We start from the raw sequence: 19,477 nt of genomic DNA on the forward strand, positions 1-19,477 counted from the left end.
GTGGCGATCTGGCAGCGCCACAACAGCGTTCGGCGACGTGGCGCCAATTAACGTATAAATTTAAAAACACATTTAAAAACCATTTCAAATGTATTTATTTATTGGAATATATGCATATATCTTTTTAGCTAAACCCACGAACAAAAAAAGTACATATATATGTATATTGTTATGTCTTATATGATATTAATGGAATTTTATAATACCGATAGCACACGAATAAAAAGCGCTAAATAAATTTGTTAAGTAAAATGAGTTCATAATGTGTTTTAAAATAATCATTTTAAAAAAATCTATTTGTAAAGTAGAGGCAACGTGCAGTGAGGCTCCGTATAACTCGGATTGTCCGAATAGAGTGAAAAGGTTTTGGCATTCAAGTCGAAAATGCCCATAGAAATAGTTTTAACCACTTCATCCGGTTTGCCATTATCACGCCACACGCAATAACATCCGCCCGAAGCATCGCCCAGCATGTTACGCACATCCTGCTCACTGGCCGGCGGCTTGTAGGTGCAGAACGTTCGCATTCGCGAGATACTCGATTCCACCATGGGCTCATTGGCCTGATCCATGTGAATGCGATCAAATCTGTCAAAAATAATATTTATTTTTTATTTGTTCTTAAAAAAAACGAGTAAAAGGGGCAGCTGCAGCTTACTGATTAGCATGGAAATTGAAGGAACCCATGGGCACCTCCTTAATACTTAAATGGGATTCATTTTTGCGCTCTGGATTCGGCGCCATCTCCACGTTATAAAACATTTGCCGAGGATCGCTGCAATGAAATTAAGTCATAAGTAGTGTTGCAAAATGCAAAACGTGATATTGCTTACCCCAAGAAGGTGAAGTTAATGGAGCACGCATCGGCGGCACCAACTCCAGCATCTTGAAGCACCCTGAAGGCATCATCCACATTGCTGGTGGCGAGCAGCGCTCGAGTGATGAAATGACGTGCTGCAAGCAAATTGAGTATACAACGTGTATGTTAGTTTAAGGTATCAGAAGCAAACACAAAATTTGTATAAAAAAATTAGAGCCAAAGAATTTGTCAAAAACAAACAAAATTAACTTTTGTTTTTATCGATTAAAAAAATAATTAAGCTTAAGTACTTCAGTACATCTAAAATGAGGAATTTTTAAAATATTGTATTGAAAAGTCGAAAATCTTTATGAAATTTTAAATTAAATTTATAGTTTGATTTACATAATACTGTAAGAATTGAAAATCTTTAGTTCTGCTTTAATTTTTTAAATGTTTTATTGAAAAGTCAATAATCTGTATGGAATTTTATGTTGAATTTAAATTCTTATTAACAGAATACTGTTAGAATTGAAAATCTGTATTTCTACCATAACTTTTAACAAATTTGAATTTCGACTTTTAATTTCAATAATTGAAATGTTCTTAATATTTTTTTAATTTTTATTATATTTGAATTCATAGACTGCAAATTGACCACTTACGTGTTTTGCCACTGCGCAACAATTCGGCACTGATCGTGTTAATGCTGAACACGAGACCATGTTGATTGTGGCTCATTGTGTAGCCGGGCAAGTGTCCAGCGTAGCAGAGGGACATGAAGTGCTCCTCCTTCACATTGTATTTGCCCTCCGGCTTATCGCTGATGATGTGAGCGACCACAAAGTAATAATGATTGAGCGTCTCTGTCAAAGCATCCTCAGTGTGGCCAAGCAAGCGCTAAAGATATGGGGAGAGAGAGAAAAGGGGTATGTGATTGCCGTCAACAGTTGAGCAACAGTTGACTTACGCAATGCGGCTTGTTCACAATGATAGAGGAGCAGCCAGTTGGTTGATTCTTGCTGCGAGGTTGATGCTTCAGAGATTGCGGCAATATCTCATCCAAGTGCAGCAGAAATAGCTAAAAATAAAAAGATTGAAAGCAGAAAACAAATTACAATATAAGCATTATATTTATTAAATTGAATTAAACATTGAATATTATAATTATGATTTGATTTCTAAATATTAATACAAATATCAATGCTGAACATATATTATTACTATAAGAATTAAAAAGGTTAGATATAATTTAAATTGAAGTCATGTACTCATCTATAATAAAAAACAAAACTTTAAGTTAAATAGATTTTTATTTTAAAAATCAAATAATAAACAATCAACTATCAAGCAATCAGTATGAAACTTTACAAGCGATAACCGATAAAAAGCTTGTTATCGACTTGAAGATCGATAACAATCCGATGAAGTGATCAGCATCTCTTTTTCGCTTATTTTGATCTCTATTGTTGTCGCTGATCCGGGGTTAAGGAACACTTAATGAAAAGCACACACAAAATTGGCGAAGCAATTTAAAAAGCATGTTATTAATTATGATGAATTGCACGTTCAGCGTTGAGCTGCAACACTTTGCTGCATATTAATTGAAATGAGCAAAAAACATGCACAAAACAATTTAACTCCCAATTGCAATTAAGTGAAATGTGCAACCCATAATTATTCAAAATTTCCATTTTTGGCAATAAATCATATCAAATTTTGAAGACCAAGTGATGCAGTCTGCATTTTAAATAAGGAGATCAATTAGAGATGGGTGCGTGACTGGAATAGTGACGAGCCTTCGATTGTTTATGACAAGTAATTAATTGAAATGTGCAGTCCATAAATATTAAATATTTGAATTTTTGACAATAAATTAAAACAAATTTTAAAGAACATGTGATGCATTCTGCTGTTTAATAAGCCAGCTTAATTAGAGATGGGTGCGTGACTATAGTATCGATGGATAACATCGCGAATTCAAGGCTAATGCAAGGAATGTTAAATGGTATTTTAAATTTAAATTTTTGGCAATAAATCATATCAAATTTTAAGGTCCAAGTGATGCAATCTGCATTTTAAATAAGGATATCAATTAGAGATAGGTGCGTGATTGTAATAATGACGAGCCTTCGATCACAATTGTTTATTACAAGTAATTAATTAAAATTTTATTGAAATGTGCAGTCCATAAATATTAAATATTTGAATTTTTGACAATAAATTCAAACAAATTTTAAAGAACATGTGATGCATTCTGCTGTTTAATAAAATTTTTAAATAAATTATATCAAATTTTAAACAGCAAGTGATGCAGTCTGCATTTTAAATAAGGAGATCAATTAGAGATGGGTGCGTGACTAGAATAGTGACAAACATCGAATGAGTTTATTACAAATTAAAAGCTAATACAAAGAATGTTAAACAGCATTTAAGAATTCAATATTTGTCAATGAATTATGACAGATTATGATGCACAGCCAACTTTATTAGAGATGGGTGCGTGACTGCAATAGTGACAAAGATCAATCGCAATAGCATCAAAGCGAATGCAAGGAATTTTAAGTGGTAGGCTTTATGCTGTTAATTGGCAGCTGAAAATTGCTAATTTGATCTGTATTGAATGATAATTATGCAATTGCCAGCCGAATGGAAGCCAAAGCCAAAGCCAAAGTGTTGTCATTCCCTTGACTGGCTTCGTCGTGAGCTCTGATGATAAGCCGACAACGGTCGCTAGGCGGTTAGGCCAAGGTTACTTTTGCGATTTTTGCGTGCATTTAATTGGCCAACTAATAGCACGCAAAAAATTATAACACATTATATTGGCAGCTGCGCATTGCAGCCAAAAAAAAAAATATATATATATATATAGAAATAAAAAACACAACCCGTCATGTTGTTACGATGCTAATAAGCCAAGTCTGTGAAGCCAATGTGAGACCCTTGTAACGCTCTCAGACTAGTTCTTCTTCTTCTTGTTCTTCTGCTTCTTCTTATTCAGCACTGTTGACGGGCTTCTCTTTGTCACTTGACTGCATTTTCATTTTATATGACCAAATTGGCTTAAAAACAAAAACAAAAAAACAAGAGGCGAAAACGGAACTAGTTCAATGACCAATGTGCGTTTAGCACCTACAGTAAACGCTGCCTACAACGGCTGCTAATTGGACAGCTAAATTGTGCTGCCAATTAACTGGAAAATCAATTCAAAAATCATCTAAAATATGATTGACATGTAGCATGATCTGGCATGATCTGAATTGGCAGCAGCTGTCGGTATTGGTCAAGAGTATGATTTAAAAATTACTGCACTAAATTGTATTGCGTATGTGACTTGCATAATTAATTGCCGCAAGTATTTAGCAGTGCAATCAAAATAATAACAAAGAATCGACAGCTCACATCATAATAATAATACTTGATCACATTTTCAGACACTGAATATTATTGATTATTTTTGATTCGTTACAAAAAACAGACAAACATTGTGTGAAATATTCATTTCAATTATTTTAAGTTTTGAAATTCTAATAATAATGATTGAATTTAAACAGTTTCATTAATTTCAAATAAAGTGTATTATTTTAGAGTATTATTACTTTTTATCGATTATGATAAAACTTTGTATTTAAAACCCTATTTACAATTTTTTACTTTTTCATATTTTAAAATTATATAGTATTATTTGAACTGATTGGTTGATTACAAAATATTGAACATTTTTATAAGAAGTTTGCAATGCAATACCCAAATTTTTTCTTTAAGTGATTTAAAATTCAATTAGTTTTATTAAACAACAATTAAGTTTTATTTTATGCGAACATTTAAAAAGTCATTAATAAAATATGAGTTTGTTTTTAGTATGAACGTAGTATTTACATTGTCGTTTAAAGATCTTAAAGTAAATTATAGACCAAATGATTGTATAATCATAATCATATAATACATCATGTTCGTACAATGAAAATAAATTAAAAACTTGTTAAAACAAAGTTCAATTTTAAATAAACTACTTAGGAAAACGATCAATTATAAATACAGAAAAAATATTATACGTGTTTTTAATGTTTTTGTATTTAAAATTGAGCTTCTCTTTTTAAATACGTTATTTTTTCTTTTTACGAAGAAAAAATACTCTCAAAAAATAATTATTCTCCTTTTTTTATGATTTTCAAATTGAACTTTTTTTTAAATATTATAGTTTTTATTTTATTTTTAGGTAGAACTCTATTTTCTTTTTCGCTTTAAGCTAAGATTTGGATTCATATCCTAATGGAAATCTATTTTGTTGTTCATTTATTTAGAATTGTTTTATATTTTTTTAGTTTAAAAATGATAATAAACTTAAAAAATGCATAAAATTACTAATTATTAATAGTGAATGTCAAAGAAAAGCTCGGAAAATCAAAAGATAATTATAACAATGGCATTTTTATAAAGCAACTGATAACGATTACATTCCCTGACAAGACAAAAAATGAGTAAAAAAAAAGATAGAAAAACAATAGGCGCCACAGTTGAGTGCATCGCTGAGATGGCGATTAATAGTTCATAAATGTAATTTAATTAAAATACACAATTTATATTGAGCGCTAATTATGTATGTGCTCGTTTTAGGCGAGTGCCAATTGTAATTAACTGTTATACAAACATATATACTTAGTATATCTTGAATTGGTTAAGTATGCATGTGGCATGTTGTTGTGCATAAGTCGTTGTCATTGAAAACATTATGGGCTTTGCAACTTGCAACTTGAACAACAAAAATAGCAACAAAACAAATAGTAAGAAAAAAAAATAAGTTCGCAGCACGCAACACGCAACAAATGCGACGACGACTTTGGCATTAGCTTTACCGTTAGAAAGCTCAAGTTGAAGTTTGCTTTGGCCCCCACTTTCCGCCCACAGATTAGCTTATTTCATTTTTTTTTTTATATTTTGTATTTGTTTTAATGGCCAGTTAATTGTTAACAGCTGGAGTGCTAATTATTACAGCTACTCAAAGGGGGGTCGATTCATGTTTTTTCTTAGTTTTTTGTTGTTGTGGGGTAATCATAATTTTCATAATCATTGTGATTCACTCACCTTATGGAATTCAACTTCGGCTCCGTCGGCCACGCCCTCCAATTCGCGTATATATTGCGGAAAACTACATTTCACCGATTCGAGCGTCTCATTATAGATTTGCCCTGTAACGATTCCATTCGATTCCAAATGATTCACATTAGTCACTCACTTCTTGCTCAATGAGTACTCCAAGTTGATTGCTTTTTGAAGTTCGGGGTAGAATACTTACTGCCTTTTGTGGTCGCATATTGCGGCAAGTAGGTTTCGTTCAGTGGCTGCGATAAGATCAGAAAGTTCTTGATCATCGAGCCGAATGTGCGACCCTGTAATAAAAAAAAGAACAAAAAAATAAGAAGTGAATACATTTGAGTAATTTCTAACCAATTTGCCAATTGAGTTTGTTCTTGCTTTTGTTAATCTCCGCGGGGAGCATTCTTGATTACTAACTAAACGAGATTTCTAATGACCAATCGTAAATTTGATTACTGCTCAAAATGAAACTCGAAGCTGCTTATTAAGAGTTCAAGTAATTTCTTATAATATTTTGCAAGTCAAGTTCTCATTTCCTGAAGTCTTTTTACAATGGCTGTAAAAGTAAATTATTGCTTTTGAATGAAGAACATAAGGAAAACAAACATATAGTAATTTGTTTAATTTACTAATGACTTATTTTGGCTCTAGTTTTATTGTTGTTCATATCAAAATTTTTAAAATACAATTACTTTAGAGCACTTTATTTAAAAAATATTTATATTTATAATAGAAAATACAAAAAAAGAAGTGATTAAGTCATTTGCACCTTTATTGCTAAGCAGATTAATCATTTCATTTAATTAGAACATTTTATTAAAGCATAAAATTCAAATTTTACAAGTGAACTTGTTTAGCGGAAAACCAAATTGGTTTATTCGACTTAAACATATGATACTAATTGAAAAGCAAAACAAGAAATATGATTTATAACTTTCAGAGAAAAAAAGTATATACAGAACCTCACAGAATAAACTGATTAATAATGAAACTAAAGAAAAACAATGTAAGAAACGTAATATAATAAATTGTTGGGGTATTTATAGAAAAAAACCCATAAAATTTAATTTCGTAATAAATAGGAAGATATAAAATATGTTCAATATACAAAAACCTGACAGAAAGAAAGAACTTAATACAATAAATTGTTGGGGTATTTATAAAAAAAATAAGTACATATAAACATTTTCAATCATATAGAACACTTTTTGGGATGTCGTTCTAGGTTAAGCTAATATAATAATAGAAATATTCCAAATAAAATGCAATGCAAATTAGGATTAAGATTTGAAATATTCCCGATAAAAGGCAATCGAGATTAAAATAAAATATGGAAATTATAAATTAAATTTTTTATTCATTATACATATATTCTTTTTCTGCTGCTCTTAAAGAAACTCTAGCTCTTCATATCATTTTAATTTGGGTAAATAAAAACGCGACTCCGCCAATAAATAGTTTTTAGAGTATTATTTTCAGAGACTTATTTTGCTACAGATTTTCGTAATTTGAATATGCAAATCAGAGAGACAACGAAATATGAGTGCATGTTTCAAGCAATTGCTGAAAGAGATTATAGAATAGACATAGCAACAGCGACAGCAACAAAAGTAAGAAAAAAAAGCATAATCGATCACGACCGATCGCAGTGCAAACAAAAAATAAAAAAAAAATAAAATAAAGCGACAATACAGTGAATAGTATGAATAATGGGCATTGTTAGTGAGTCTTGTTCGCCGTTGTTGGCCGCAATTGAATACTTGTATTCATTTTAAAAATAAAATCACCATCAGGGTGGGCCCCCCAACAGGTCGCTCTACGTGAATATGTAACAGCAAACTATATATATAGTGTAGTAGACAACTAAATGTCCAGAGGTGACTATTGACATTCGACACCCTCGGATTTCTGGCACTGATCTTGGGCCCGGGAGCGTGCCTGCATGCTAATTGCCATTTGCCCTTGATATTGGCCAATTGTTCACGCTTTTTCGCTTTTTTCTTATACTAAGCTGTATTATATATATTTAGTTTTTTTTTACGTTGCAACCGATTCCGGTTCAAAGCTACGAGTACAGCAAGTGAGTGTGAGCGACAAAGTGAAGGTTAAACAGGAACTGGGTCAAGCAACAAAAAATAATACAAAAAAAAGTGGCCAGCCCCTTGACGATGAAAGCTAGAAGAGAATAAAGTCTGACTAATTTTAGGTCTTTCCTATATTTATAGGATTTAAATATTGAAATTTAATACCCAAGTTTGCCTTTACAAAATTTGAAACTAATTATGAAATGTTCCGTGCAGTAAAGCAAAAGTTTTTACATAAAAATTTAATATGTAAAATTATGTAACTAACTATATATCCTTAGAAATTACTCACTTAGTATATATTAGCTAAATTATTTTATTTATAGGTATTATTTATTTATAGTATATACTATATACTATAGATATACTATCAATGCAGAATATCCTAAGCTATATACAGCTACATAAAATTTAAATGCTGAATGTTCATTATTCTTTTTGTGTAAATTAAAAAAATTGTAATCGTATCTAAATCAAGAATGACTGTTATTAAACTTAATTAATGCTTTAGGATTATATACTGGGGCATATTTGCATCAAATCTTTCTACAAATGATGAAAATTTAAATCACCGCTAAATTAAGATACGAACTTCAAATATAACTTTCTCGATGCAGAAACTTTAGGTAAATAATTAGGAATCAAAAATTCTAAAGAATGTTTAGTTAAACTTTAATTTAGAACTATTAGAACTGAAGATACATTACTGTTATTGGCATCAAATTTATGCAGAAGTTATTATAATTTTCATCATATCTATATTGAGATTCGATTTCTAAATATATATTTGTAAATGCAAAAGCTTATTAAACTTTATATAAATACTTTCGATTTAAATGCTGAACTAAATATTTTAGAATTTACATCATCTAATACTTGAAGAAATTATTACAATTTTTAAGTATTTGTAAATCAAGATTTAATCTTGATATTACTAAACTTTAAATAAATGCTTCAGAATTGTATGTAGAACACACATTTCTTTAATGTCAAAAATTAAGAACATTTTAATCTTATCAAAATTTAAGTAGTTTTGCAAGTAAGCTTTTTCATTAATAAAGTTCTACATCGACTATATTAGTTCAATTGAAGCCATATCAAAATCTAGAGTATATTTTTGCTATCTACGAAAAGTAATTAGGTCAACTATATTTGTGCGATTACTAAAAGCTAAAGTTTACATAGACTTCAGGCAGATTAAAATTGTAGATGAATAGCTAAAAGTTGACAGAAAAGTGCAACGCGCATTAAAAATAAAAATGAAATTCTCTCTTTGTCTCTATATGATTGTCGCTCTCTTTGTAATCTATATGGAGCAACAGATCTATTTTCGTTTTTTATTTGTGTAGTATCATTTAATAATTTCTCTGTCAGTTTGTTTGTTATTTTTATGGATGCGTGGAGAGTGTTAAACGGCTGATTGTTATTAACACAGTTTCGCTTATCGGGATTTTAGTACAACGCCTTCAGAAAGTCTATATGTATATATTGTATATATATACGATAAGAATAAAGTACTGGGACAATGCAAACAATCTGCAAATAAATGCTAATTGCACTGCGAGAAATAAGTTTTCAATGAACATTTTCGTTTCGTTTTTGAATGAAAGCCAATTGTATTTGGATTTAACGTGTATTCCATATTTATCTATTTTTTTTGGTTTTTACTATGCCAATTTCGATTTGAATAGCTAATTAGTTTTGCATTGAGTTTATGCGAATGCAATTTATTTATTTATTTATAGTTTGTTCTTTCCCTTTTTTTGCAGTTTTCGCAGTTTTTGTATTAATTTTGAATTCGCACATTTTCACAGCACATCCATATAAAAATTTGAATTTTCTGCTTGAATGACAACTCAAAATGCATTGTGAATTCGATCATCATTCGATCATATTACAAATGCAATTTCCAGTCTGCTCTCTTAATTAATCAGCGATCTTGAAAGTTACATAGATTGAATAATACTTCCAACTAGATATAGCACACATGCTACAGCTAATTGGATCACTCATCTATATACTATATAAAGCGGGGAATGCTGAATTTTGAATTTCATATTTGGGATTATTATTTTTCGAAACAGCTGTCGAATGTTTTAATGTTAGAGCATTAATTAGTCGTTATCGTTGACTTCGCTGACTTCATTCGTAATTAGAAATTAAAATCGTATATGTTATCGAACAATTAGAAATTGTAAATTCCCTATAGTAGCTCACGTTTTAATGCCCCAACGGTGGGTATTTCAGATATAAGATTTTTATTTTGAAATTCCTTGCAGTTTTTATTTTTCTTGTTAGAAGACACTTCAACACCGCTATTGACTTTATTCGATACAACAATTAATAATTAACTCGTTTATTTACTTTAAATGTGCTCTAAAAAAAATGTAAATTATATTAGGAAATTTCATTTAAACATTTTTAAACTTCTTACTCATTATCTCTTGTCTATAATCTATAAAAATAATGAAAATTGCCTCAGGAAATTTCTTCCAGCTTTTCTTCGAGCTTTTTTGTAGACTAAATTAGAAAACTACAAATTAATATAATATTTCTAAATATTCAAATTTATCCCTCGGATCTTAGAAGACTTTTTTAACACTATACTTTACAGTAGATTATAATACTTCTATTACTTTTACTAAAGCCTTTAGAAATGATTATGATCCATAAAATATTTAAATTGCTTTCTCAGAACTCGGAACATTTCTTCTTTACGAAATTTCTACATGCTGCATGGAATAGCTTGTCCATAATTAATATTATATTATCTCTATAAAAAGATATTTTAATTTTATTTATTTTATTTTTATTCATTTTTTAGTTCTTTTTTTTGTTGAAGGTAATTACTGATTGATTTATGATATGATTTGTAAAATAATAAAACAGCACTTCACGAATGACAAAAAAAAGAAGAATTTTCTTTTATAAAATATATATTTTTAGCAATTATTAATATTTATATCTACAAAAATGCAAAATATTTGAAAATATATCTATTTGAAGCAAGTTTTTCGTTTTACGTCAATCTAAACTGTAGTCAAAAATGTTAATATCGATCAAAATTAGTCAAAGAAGCAAAGTGCTCATAAAAAAAAAGAATTTTAAAATTTCCTGCATTTGAAATCCCCCCAAAACGTAAACTGTGGTATGTCTTTTGTGTGGGTTGGCGTTCTATATAGTTTATTATAGACTCTATAATTAGGTTGGCGTGACTTGAACTTGGTGTTCCCCAGTGAAAGGTCAAAGGACAATTGCAGTGCTTACCATATCGAAGCCGACCTCATAGTGAGTGCCTCTGGTATAGAGAACGGGAATCGCTTGGCGACGGGGCAAAATCTTTCCGGACGACATGCTCGATAGCATTTGGTGGGCGGCGGGGGAGGTGAAAATGGCGGCGTTTGCTTTCGTCCTCGGTTATTTTGTGTGGACCGTTTATCGTTCCTCTCTTTTCTTGGCACTGAAATTCGAGCAGAACAGCGATGAGCAATGACTTTAAATCTATCTTTCTCCCTCTCTCTCTCTCTTGCTTTCGTTCGCACACTAAAACTGTAAACTCTCTCTTTAGTTTGCGTTCGTATGTGTGTAAGAGTATGTGTGCAAGTGTATGTGTGCAAGTGTATGTGTGTGTTTAGGCTTTCGCGACGCGTCTCAGTTTGTTATCAACGAATCGATCGCGTAAGAAAAGCAAAAGCAAACAAAACTAAATTAAAATTGCAAATTGCAACGCTGGAAAACCAAAAACACAACAACAATCCAGACTTAATAATTAATTAATATGTCAAGAAACAATAAAAAAAAACACAAGAAATTAATACGCACACACACACAATTTCAATGTTTGTGTCAACAATAATTTGTAGCTACAAATAATTCGCGCTAAAATAATGGCCAAGTTTTATTTTATTGTTTTTCTGTGTTTTGTATTTCTTCGTATGTTCTAAAGCGCTTGAAGGCAGAATTCAAACTGAATTGTCTGTGAGTTTTGGCGGCGGCAAATCGAGCTGCCCGAATGAACGGCCAACAATCTAACAGCGGCAACAACAATAACAACAACAACAACAACAACCGCAATGCAACAACACGAAGACAGCGACGTCAACGACGACGACGACGCGATAACAACAACAGCAACGGCGCTGACTGCGACGCCAGCAGAGACAGCGACTGCGACGCTGATGATCCCAGAGAGTTTGAAACGGATTTCAATTCAAATTTCTTATGCGCCATGCGCAGCAACAATATTAGTTATTTTGATAAAAATCAACAAATTTATGGATGTCATATGCATATCCAATCAATTATACAATGAAATGTTGCAAAAAAAAAAAGAGAATGCAATGCACAAAGAATTTAAGGTGTATGCTAAAAGCAAAAAGTAATTAGTGAGTGTAAAACTGTAATTGGCTAATTAAATGGCATAATATTTAACTCATCTGCGAGCTGAACTGTTTTACAACGCTCGTAAGCTAATTAGTTGGCTAATAGGCTTTTCTTGTCATACCCACTAATGCAATACATCGGGTATGATCACTCGATCTGTCTAAAACGATACACAGAATAGAAGGCGTTAATGACTAAACAAACGTGTGATGCTGCAAAATAGCGAAATCAAAATCACAACAAAAAAGAATCCAGTTCTGCTTACAACCAAAAAACAAAAAAAAAAAGACATTTAAATAACCTGTATGAATGGGGAAGACCTGAAATTGATGTGTTTGATTATTGTTATTGCTGTTTAACGAAACTAGAAACTAAAAAAACCAAAATCATTCTAGGCTTTGCTTTGCATTTAATGCCCGACGACTTTTTGTTGTACTATATTTGTTGTTTTCTTTTTGGTTCTAGGGTATAATAGTTTCACGTTACGTATACGCGACGTAATCGACTAAACTTTGACCATGAAAATCTAACGTGCTTTGGTCTGTGTGTCATTTGCCTTTTGCTTAGCTTTTGCTTTCCATGGAAACACGTTTCTTGCCATTTGTTGTGTTCTTTCTCTCCATTTTTTTGTGTTTTTGGTTTTATTATCGCCTGCATAAATTGTGCATACGCCAAGGCGGATTCCAATGGTCGACAATCACAGTCAGTGTCAAGGACAACCACCAACTGCAACACTGCACTGCACTCTGGCTAATCTAATTCGCTATCAAAAGCTGTTTTTATTTTTTTTAGGTTGATTGACTGCATCTTCGCATTTATAACTGACAAATTCAATTTTGTTGTTGCCACACACTGGCTAATGGCGCTGCCAGAGCGTTAACTGCTGTGAATATGGCAGCACTGTAATCAATCAATCAACTGCAAAATTGTTTTGCAACTTTGTTGCAAGAATTTCAGCAGTAACCTAGTTATGAATTTATTTGAAATGTATGCTCTGTGCATACAAATTGTTGTCTTTTAAATTTATATTTATATTTAAATGCACGCATATTTCAGTGCTCGCTCAGATATCGATAACTATATTTCACAAGCTATTTCCTTGGCATACGTTAATAATGATTTATTTATTGAATTTATTGTCTTTCTTAAAAATATAACAATTTAAAAGCGTGGAAGTTCTTTTACATTTGTTAAAAATAAAATAAAATAAACTACTTTATTAAATGCAGCGATAATACGCAGCGAATTTATCGATATATCTCGCAGCTGTTGTACGTTTTCTGGCAACGCTAGCGTACTCATTGTTGTTGTTGCTGTTTGCTAAACAGCTGTTTTTAATTTCGCAACTTTCGGTGCGAGCATTTTATTTATTTATGTTTACGTAACTGTAAACATTTTTGGACATCAGCGAGCTAAACTAAATTGTGTGTGGCAGCCAAGTGACACAATAATATAACGCTAAATGCAATACCAAAGCAGCCACTGACCAACGTTGCCGGCAACAACAAGTGACTGAGAGTAGCGTGCGAGAGTGAGAGAGAGATCAAGAGAGTGAGACACCCACTCGTGTGTGAGAGTGAGTGGTCATGAGTCGGGCAGCGCAAGACGTGCTCGGGGTGCTGCGCGGCCTGCAATTGGTTGCGGAGGCGTGCGGACGCGAGCATCTGGCGTTGACTAAGCATCTGTGGAGCAATTCGAGTCTACGCGAACTGCTCAGCGAGAATGTGACTCAGACAACGAACTCGCTGCGTGCAGCACAACAGCAACCAGGTATCGAGCTGCAAAAGTTGCAACAGCTGCTGCAAGAAAGTGGCGAACGTGGTTACGTAGTGGCCCAGGGATTGTGTCAGCTGCTGGAAACATCGAGATTACGCTGCGATCACTTGACAGCCATGCAACGCACCAACAACAACATCAACAGCACGCAAAATGTTGCTGCAAGTCCAGCAGCAGCAACAGTTGCTGCTACTCCCAGCAACAACGTCAGCGGTCAAGTGGATGCCAGCCAACTGGATATCTCCTCTATAACGTTGCAAGAGTTCGAGGAGATTTTGTCGCAACGCAACAAGAATCGCAATGTGAGCTTACGCACAGCAAACACCGAGAAGAAGCAGCTGCCTGCCAAGGAGACGCCTCCCGTGGATACCTCGAAGCTCAACAAGGACACACAGTATGTGGACAACATAATGCGCATGGTAGCTAGCGACAACAGCAGCAGCACGGCGGCAACAGCCACTGAAGCTACGCCAGGTATGTGGCAAATGCGCTTAGCTAATCCTCGCCAGCTTTTAAGTAACTTGCACTGCCTCTCTTTTAGTGGCGCTACCCGAACTGAGCAAAGTGGCCAAGCAGCGTCGCGTGCCCGCCTCGCGTCTCGGTCGCATGGCCTCGTTTGGCGGCCTCTTCGCTGGCCTCGGCATCGGCACGATCAACGAGCTGACCAAAGGCGCCCTTGGTTTGGGCGGCTCCACGAATATGCGCGAAGCGTTGCTCAGTCCGGCAAATGCGGAACGCATCGTGGACACGCTGTGCAAGGTGCGTGGCGCAGCGCTGAAGATTGGCCAAATCCTGAGCATTCAGGACACGAATGTGGTGTCGCCGCAGCTGGCCAAAGCTTTCGAGCGTGTGCGTCAGGCGGCGGACTATATGCCCGACTGGCAGGTGGAGCGTGTGATGACCACCCAACTGGGCGCCGAGTGGCGCCAACGTTTGTCCAGCTTCGATGACAAACCATTTGCTGCCGCCTCCATTGGTCAAGTGCATCGGGCCACCTTGCAAGACAGCGGCATGGAGGTGGCCATTAAGATTCAGTATCCCGGTGTGGCCCAAAGCATTGAGAGCGATATTGATAATCTAGTGGGCATGCTCAAGGTGTGGGATGTCTTTCCCCAAGGCTTCTTCATTGACAACGTCGTGCGCGTGGCGAAGCGCGAGCTGCAATGGGAGGTGGACTATGCCAGGGAGGCGGAGTACACGGAAAAGTTTCGCCAGATGATTGCCCCCTATCCGGAGTACTATGTGCCCAGAGTGGTGCGTGAGCTGACCACGTCCAGCGTGCTTACCACGGAATTGGTGCCTGGAGTGCCACTCGACAAGTGCTTTGACTTGAGGTGAGTACGAAAGGGACAGAGAGCGAGAGTGAAAGAGGGAGATGAAGGCAACTATTGTACTTAGCAGATAGAGTAGAGAGACATTATCATAAAGTTATTGCTTGTTCAGCATGTCGTCCGTCTTTCAATCTGTCCGCTTATAGAAATAGCTAGAACTTAATAATTATACTGACTAAAAATTTTGTTGATAAAGCAATGCTTATTCTCAATGAATGCGTTTTGTAAATCAATAGAAGCATTAAAAGGCAGTTAAAACGCAAAATCTATGTTTGTTCTTCCGTCTTTCTGTCTGTCCGCTTGTAGAAATAGCTATAGCTTAACAAATATAAGAGCTAAAGACAACAAATTTGCTCAAGTTTGAAACTTGTTATACACAATATTAAACACCTACTTAAATTTCGTAACGAGCGTAAATTGAGACACAAAGTCAATGGGTTCCAAAAAAGGGCAAACCTTCAGCTTATTCGATAGCTTATTTTCAATTTTTATACTCTTTCAGCTATGAACATCGTTCGCATATTGCCGCCTCCGTGTTGAAGCTGTGTTTGCGCGAACTGTTCGAGATTGAGTGCATGCAAACGGATCCCAATTGGTCGAATTTCCTATACGATGCGCCAAGTCGCCGACTGATGCTCATCGACTTTGGCTCGACGCGTTTTTACAAGCACGAATTCATACGCAGCTATCGCCAGGTGATCATCAGTGCAGCGCAAAACAATCGCCAGGGTGTGCTGGAGATGTCACGCGAGATGGGCTTCCTCACTGGCTACGAGACGAAGCAGATGGAGCAGGCGCACGTCGATGCCGTGATGATCTTGGGCGAGATCTTTCGCTATGATGGTGAATTTGATTTTGGCAAACAGAATACGACGGAACGCTTGGCCGCTTTGGTGCCCACAATGGTGGCGCATCGTTTGTGTCCGCCACCCGAGGAGATTTACTCCATTCACCGAAAGTTGTCGGGCATATTTTTGCTCTGCGCTCGTCTCAATGTGCGTATGAATTGTGTTCCCTTCTACAATGAGATCATCTTGGGCAAGTTCAAGGATTAATTTAATGGAGATATCATTGGTTTCGTTTTTTTTTTCTATATATAACTAAGTGCTCTTAATGTAAATGTATTGAAAATATTATTTGTAAATCAGTTGAAAAGGGGATGGAATAAAACAACGTTTGATAAACTTTTGAAAATGAAAAAGACGGTAAATCACAAAGTACGTCTTAAACTGTACAGTTTGTGGTTTACTGCTTTGGCCGTTTTTTACAAAAAAGACTTGATTGCAGTATTACAAGGATGATCTTATAAATATATTAAAACGATTTGCCATTTATTTGGACTTACGTGCTGCAGCACCATCGTTAGCAAATGAAAAACGTTTTGCACCAAATATAAATTCAAAAATTCAATTGAATTAGACATAGAATGATAACAGACTCAATTAGTACTGCAGCTTTCTAAGTTTAGTGCAGAACATGTTAAATACAGCAGCTTAACAGCGCTCTGTTAACTACAGAGTATGATCTGGAGGTGGCTAAGCCAAACCAACATAGATCGTTCGTATAAAAAAATTTAATTTCGACGATTTTTAATGCCGCGTTTGGAAAGTCTTATTTTTTAAAAGTAGCAATAGTGATTTGTGAGTTAACGACAAGAATTAATGAAAACCTCTGCAAAACCCCCGTTTTTCAATCGTCGCGCTTTTTTCACGCGCTTTTGAAATCCAGAGTGACCGTTGACAATTATCACATGTGGTATATGTCGGCGGTATATTTTCAGAAATTTTATTTGAGGTCACATCTCGACACAGCTGTTAAATGAAACCGCAATTAAAAAAGCTAATAAAATAAGCTATCAATTGAGCCAAATTATAATCTAATCAATAATACAAATATAAAACCAACGAATTTATATACTTTGCTTGGCAATACAGTAATTTTAGCAACAATAAAACGAATTTTGAAAATATTGAGTAAATCGATTGCGCGCTACCGATATGCTTATTGTAATCGATAACGGTGCCAATTTGAGTAAATTTGCGTTATTTTTGCTTTTCATTTGAATGAACCTGTCGTCTTGCAACCTGCGGACAGAATTTTAACAGAAAACGGAAGAAAAACGAAAAACGTAATTAATTTGTGCAGCTAATAAAACGGTATCAGTGCATAATGAAAGGCGGTAAACAAGCTGGAAGAATCAAAAAAATGAATGTGCAATGCAATTTATGGAATAGATTCTCGCTCAAATGCGCGCGCGTGGGCTTCGTACGTAAATGAAAAGGAAAAAAAATGTCGCTGCCTACTCTCTTTTAAATATCAGTTTTCAGTGCGTTTTTGCATTTCGTGCGTGTCAGATCGTTGATCGTTCGTCGTGCACTTCGTGCGTTCGTCGTTCGTTGGTGTGGTGACCGTCATCGTAAGCGATAGAGAAGCCGTCGCCGCTGCCGCCGTCACAGTAGCAGCAGCAGCAGCAGAGACAGCAGCAGCAGCAACAAGAATTATTATTATAATAACAATAAAAACAACAGACGGACGTATTATGTACAGACAAACATGCTTGTATTTTACTTAATTTAAATTCTTGACTCTTTATTTAATTCATGCCGCCTGTCGTTTTTGTTGTTGTAGTTGCTGTTGCTCTTATTGTTGTTGCTGTTGTGCGACTTAAAACCGCGCGCGCGCAACTTAAAGCCGCCTTTATTACTATTATTATTTCGTTTTGTTTTTAAATTCTTTTATATTTTTTTCAAGTTTAGTATTTTTTTTATAAACGTGCGTGCAATAAATAATAACAATTGCAATAAGCAAATAGCAAAAACACTACAATAGTGCAAATATTATTACAACAGCAGTGTCAGTGTGTGTGAGTGAGAAAGAGAGTGTATTTGTGACTGCATACGCATACATATGCATATGTATAACGGCGTGTATATGTGTGAGGAAGTTACAGTTTAATGTTGGTTAGTCTCAATTGTCGACGACGACGAAGCATTGTAGCTGATTGATGCCAGTTTGCTGTTTTGTTGTTGCGGCTACTTTGGACACATACATACACATGCAACTACATGTCAATGTAAGTACGAATGCATACGTATTCAAATCTACATATTTGTACTCCCATAAAGAGAGACAGAGAGAGAAAGAGCGTAAAACAAAAGCCGCAAAGACAAAGTGCAGCAACAGCAGCCGTTGATCTCTCTGTGTTGCTGTCGTTTATCAATGAAAGTGATTTCAAGTTGTTGTTGCTGTTGTTTCTGTTGTTGTTGTACTTCTTTTCGGGTGCTGCCAACTTGTCGCATAAACGGCAAACTTCAAGTATTATTACATTTTAATATCATTTTTATTGCATGTACTTCAATTCTTTGTATGTAGTACTATTTAATATTTTTGTTTTATGATTAAGTACTTTGAAGTTAATTTGAATTCATTTATTTAATATTATTCCAAGAAATTCTCTTATAGGGGACTATTAGTAGTATTAATAATATTCTTTCAATAAAATATTTTATTATTCACATGTGTTTATTACAATCAAGCAACATTATTATTACACTTCATAATTATATTATGACCATTTTTTTTTTGTTTTAAATTTAATAATAATTTATTTGTATGTACAATTATTATTAAAGCAATTAAATTAAATATTATTATTTTTACAATTTAATACATATTCTAAGGTATTCAATTCAAATGAGCCTTAGTAATTTGATTAGTTTTGTATTATGTTGTCTAAATATTTTAAAAGTGTTAGTGTATACAGCAAGTTAACGTTAACTGTGATAAACGTGACATTTACTTTAGCTTAATTTATAATAATTTTTGCACGAGGGCTTATACGGCTTATTCGCTCTTGTTTATTTAATGTGTACTATCAAAGCACGTCGAAAAATGTCTTTATTATGTAGGTATATAGATTCTGTATAGTATATATATGGTATGTATGTCTGTGATACACACATATGTGCAGACATACGTACATATGTACGTATGTGTGTATGGGGCAA

The 19,477-nt window shown here is 34.3% G+C and overlaps 3 protein-coding genes and 1 long non-coding RNA gene across 6 annotated transcripts in view; 3 read left to right on the top strand and 1 right to left on the bottom strand.

Annotated features, from left to right (window-relative positions):
• Positions 1-77: 77 nt before the first annotated feature.
• Positions 78-11,948, bottom strand: LOC133849527 (beta-alanyl-dopamine/carcinine hydrolase). Of its 3 annotated transcripts, none has more exons than XM_062285677.1 (9): positions 11,811-11,948; positions 11,248-11,440; positions 6,096-6,189; positions 5,885-5,988; positions 1,770-1,880; positions 1,465-1,699; positions 834-954; positions 659-775; positions 78-588 (listed from the first exon to the last, which is right to left on the bottom strand). In XM_062285677.1, the coding sequence occupies exons 2-9, from the start codon at positions 11,344-11,346 to the stop codon at positions 294-296; spliced, it is 1,176 nt and encodes a 391-aa protein (XP_062141661.1). In that variant the 5' UTR covers positions 11,347-11,440; positions 11,811-11,948; the 3' UTR covers positions 78-293. The 3 variants fall into 3 exon arrangements, with proteins under 3 accessions (XP_062141661.1, XP_062141660.1, XP_062141662.1); XM_062285676.1 differs by having other exon boundaries at positions 11,805-11,948; XM_062285678.1 differs by lacking the exon at positions 11,811-11,948 and having other exon boundaries at positions 11,248-11,735.
• Positions 10,999-11,358, top strand: LOC133849529 (uncharacterized). The gene is made up of 2 exons (XR_009895384.1): positions 10,999-11,128; positions 11,186-11,358. It is a non-coding gene; the product is annotated as an uncharacterized LOC133849529 (long non-coding RNA).
• A 1,721-nt stretch (positions 11,949-13,669) lies between the features above and the next one.
• On the top strand, positions 13,670-16,655 carry LOC133848003 (atypical kinase COQ8B, mitochondrial). The gene is made up of 3 exons (XM_062283365.1): positions 13,670-14,613; positions 14,681-15,473; positions 15,973-16,655. Exons 1-3 carry the CDS (start codon positions 13,950-13,952, stop codon positions 16,523-16,525), a joined length of 2,010 nt encoding a protein of 669 aa, XP_062139349.1. The 5' UTR covers positions 13,670-13,949; the 3' UTR covers positions 16,526-16,655.
• Positions 16,656-17,795: 1,140 nt separating this feature from the next.
• The window catches only part of LOC133847439 (high affinity cGMP-specific 3',5'-cyclic phosphodiesterase 9A), a 140,201-nt gene continuing 138,519 nt past the window's right edge, over positions 17,796-19,477 (top strand). The window contains 2 exon segments of the mRNA XM_062282478.1: positions 17,796-17,886; positions 18,227-18,543. The gene's annotated coding sequence lies outside the window, so the exon portion shown is untranslated.

Source organism: Drosophila sulfurigaster, chromosome X, assembly GCF_023558435.1.
Source record: "Drosophila sulfurigaster albostrigata strain 15112-1811.04 chromosome X, ASM2355843v2, whole genome shotgun sequence".
NCBI lineage: Eukaryota > Metazoa > Arthropoda > Insecta > Diptera > Drosophilidae > Drosophila > Drosophila sulfurigaster.

Excerpts from the sequence above, each read along its gene's own strand:
- LOC133849527 (XM_062285677.1), bottom strand. The coding sequence starts at position 11,346 with ATGCTATCGAGCATGTCGTCCGGAAAGATTTTGCCCCGTCGCCAAGCG. Across the intron at positions 6,190-11,247 it reads ATGAGGTCGGCTTCGATATG|GGTCGCACATTCGGCTCGAT; the intron begins GTAAGCACTGCA and ends TTTTTATTACAG. Across the intron at positions 1,881-5,884 it reads CCGAAGTTGAATTCCATAAG|CTATTTCTGCTGCACTTGGA; the intron begins GTGAGTGAATCA and ends TTTTATTTTTAG.
- LOC133848003 (XM_062283365.1), top strand. The coding sequence starts at position 13,950 with ATGAGTCGGGCAGCGCAAGACGTGCTCGGGGTGCTGCGCGGCCTGCAA. Across the intron at positions 14,614-14,680 it reads AGCCACTGAAGCTACGCCAG|TGGCGCTACCCGAACTGAGC; the intron begins GTATGTGGCAAA and ends CCTCTCTTTTAG. Across the intron at positions 15,474-15,972 it reads GACAAGTGCTTTGACTTGAG|CTATGAACATCGTTCGCATA; the intron begins GTGAGTACGAAA and ends ATACTCTTTCAG.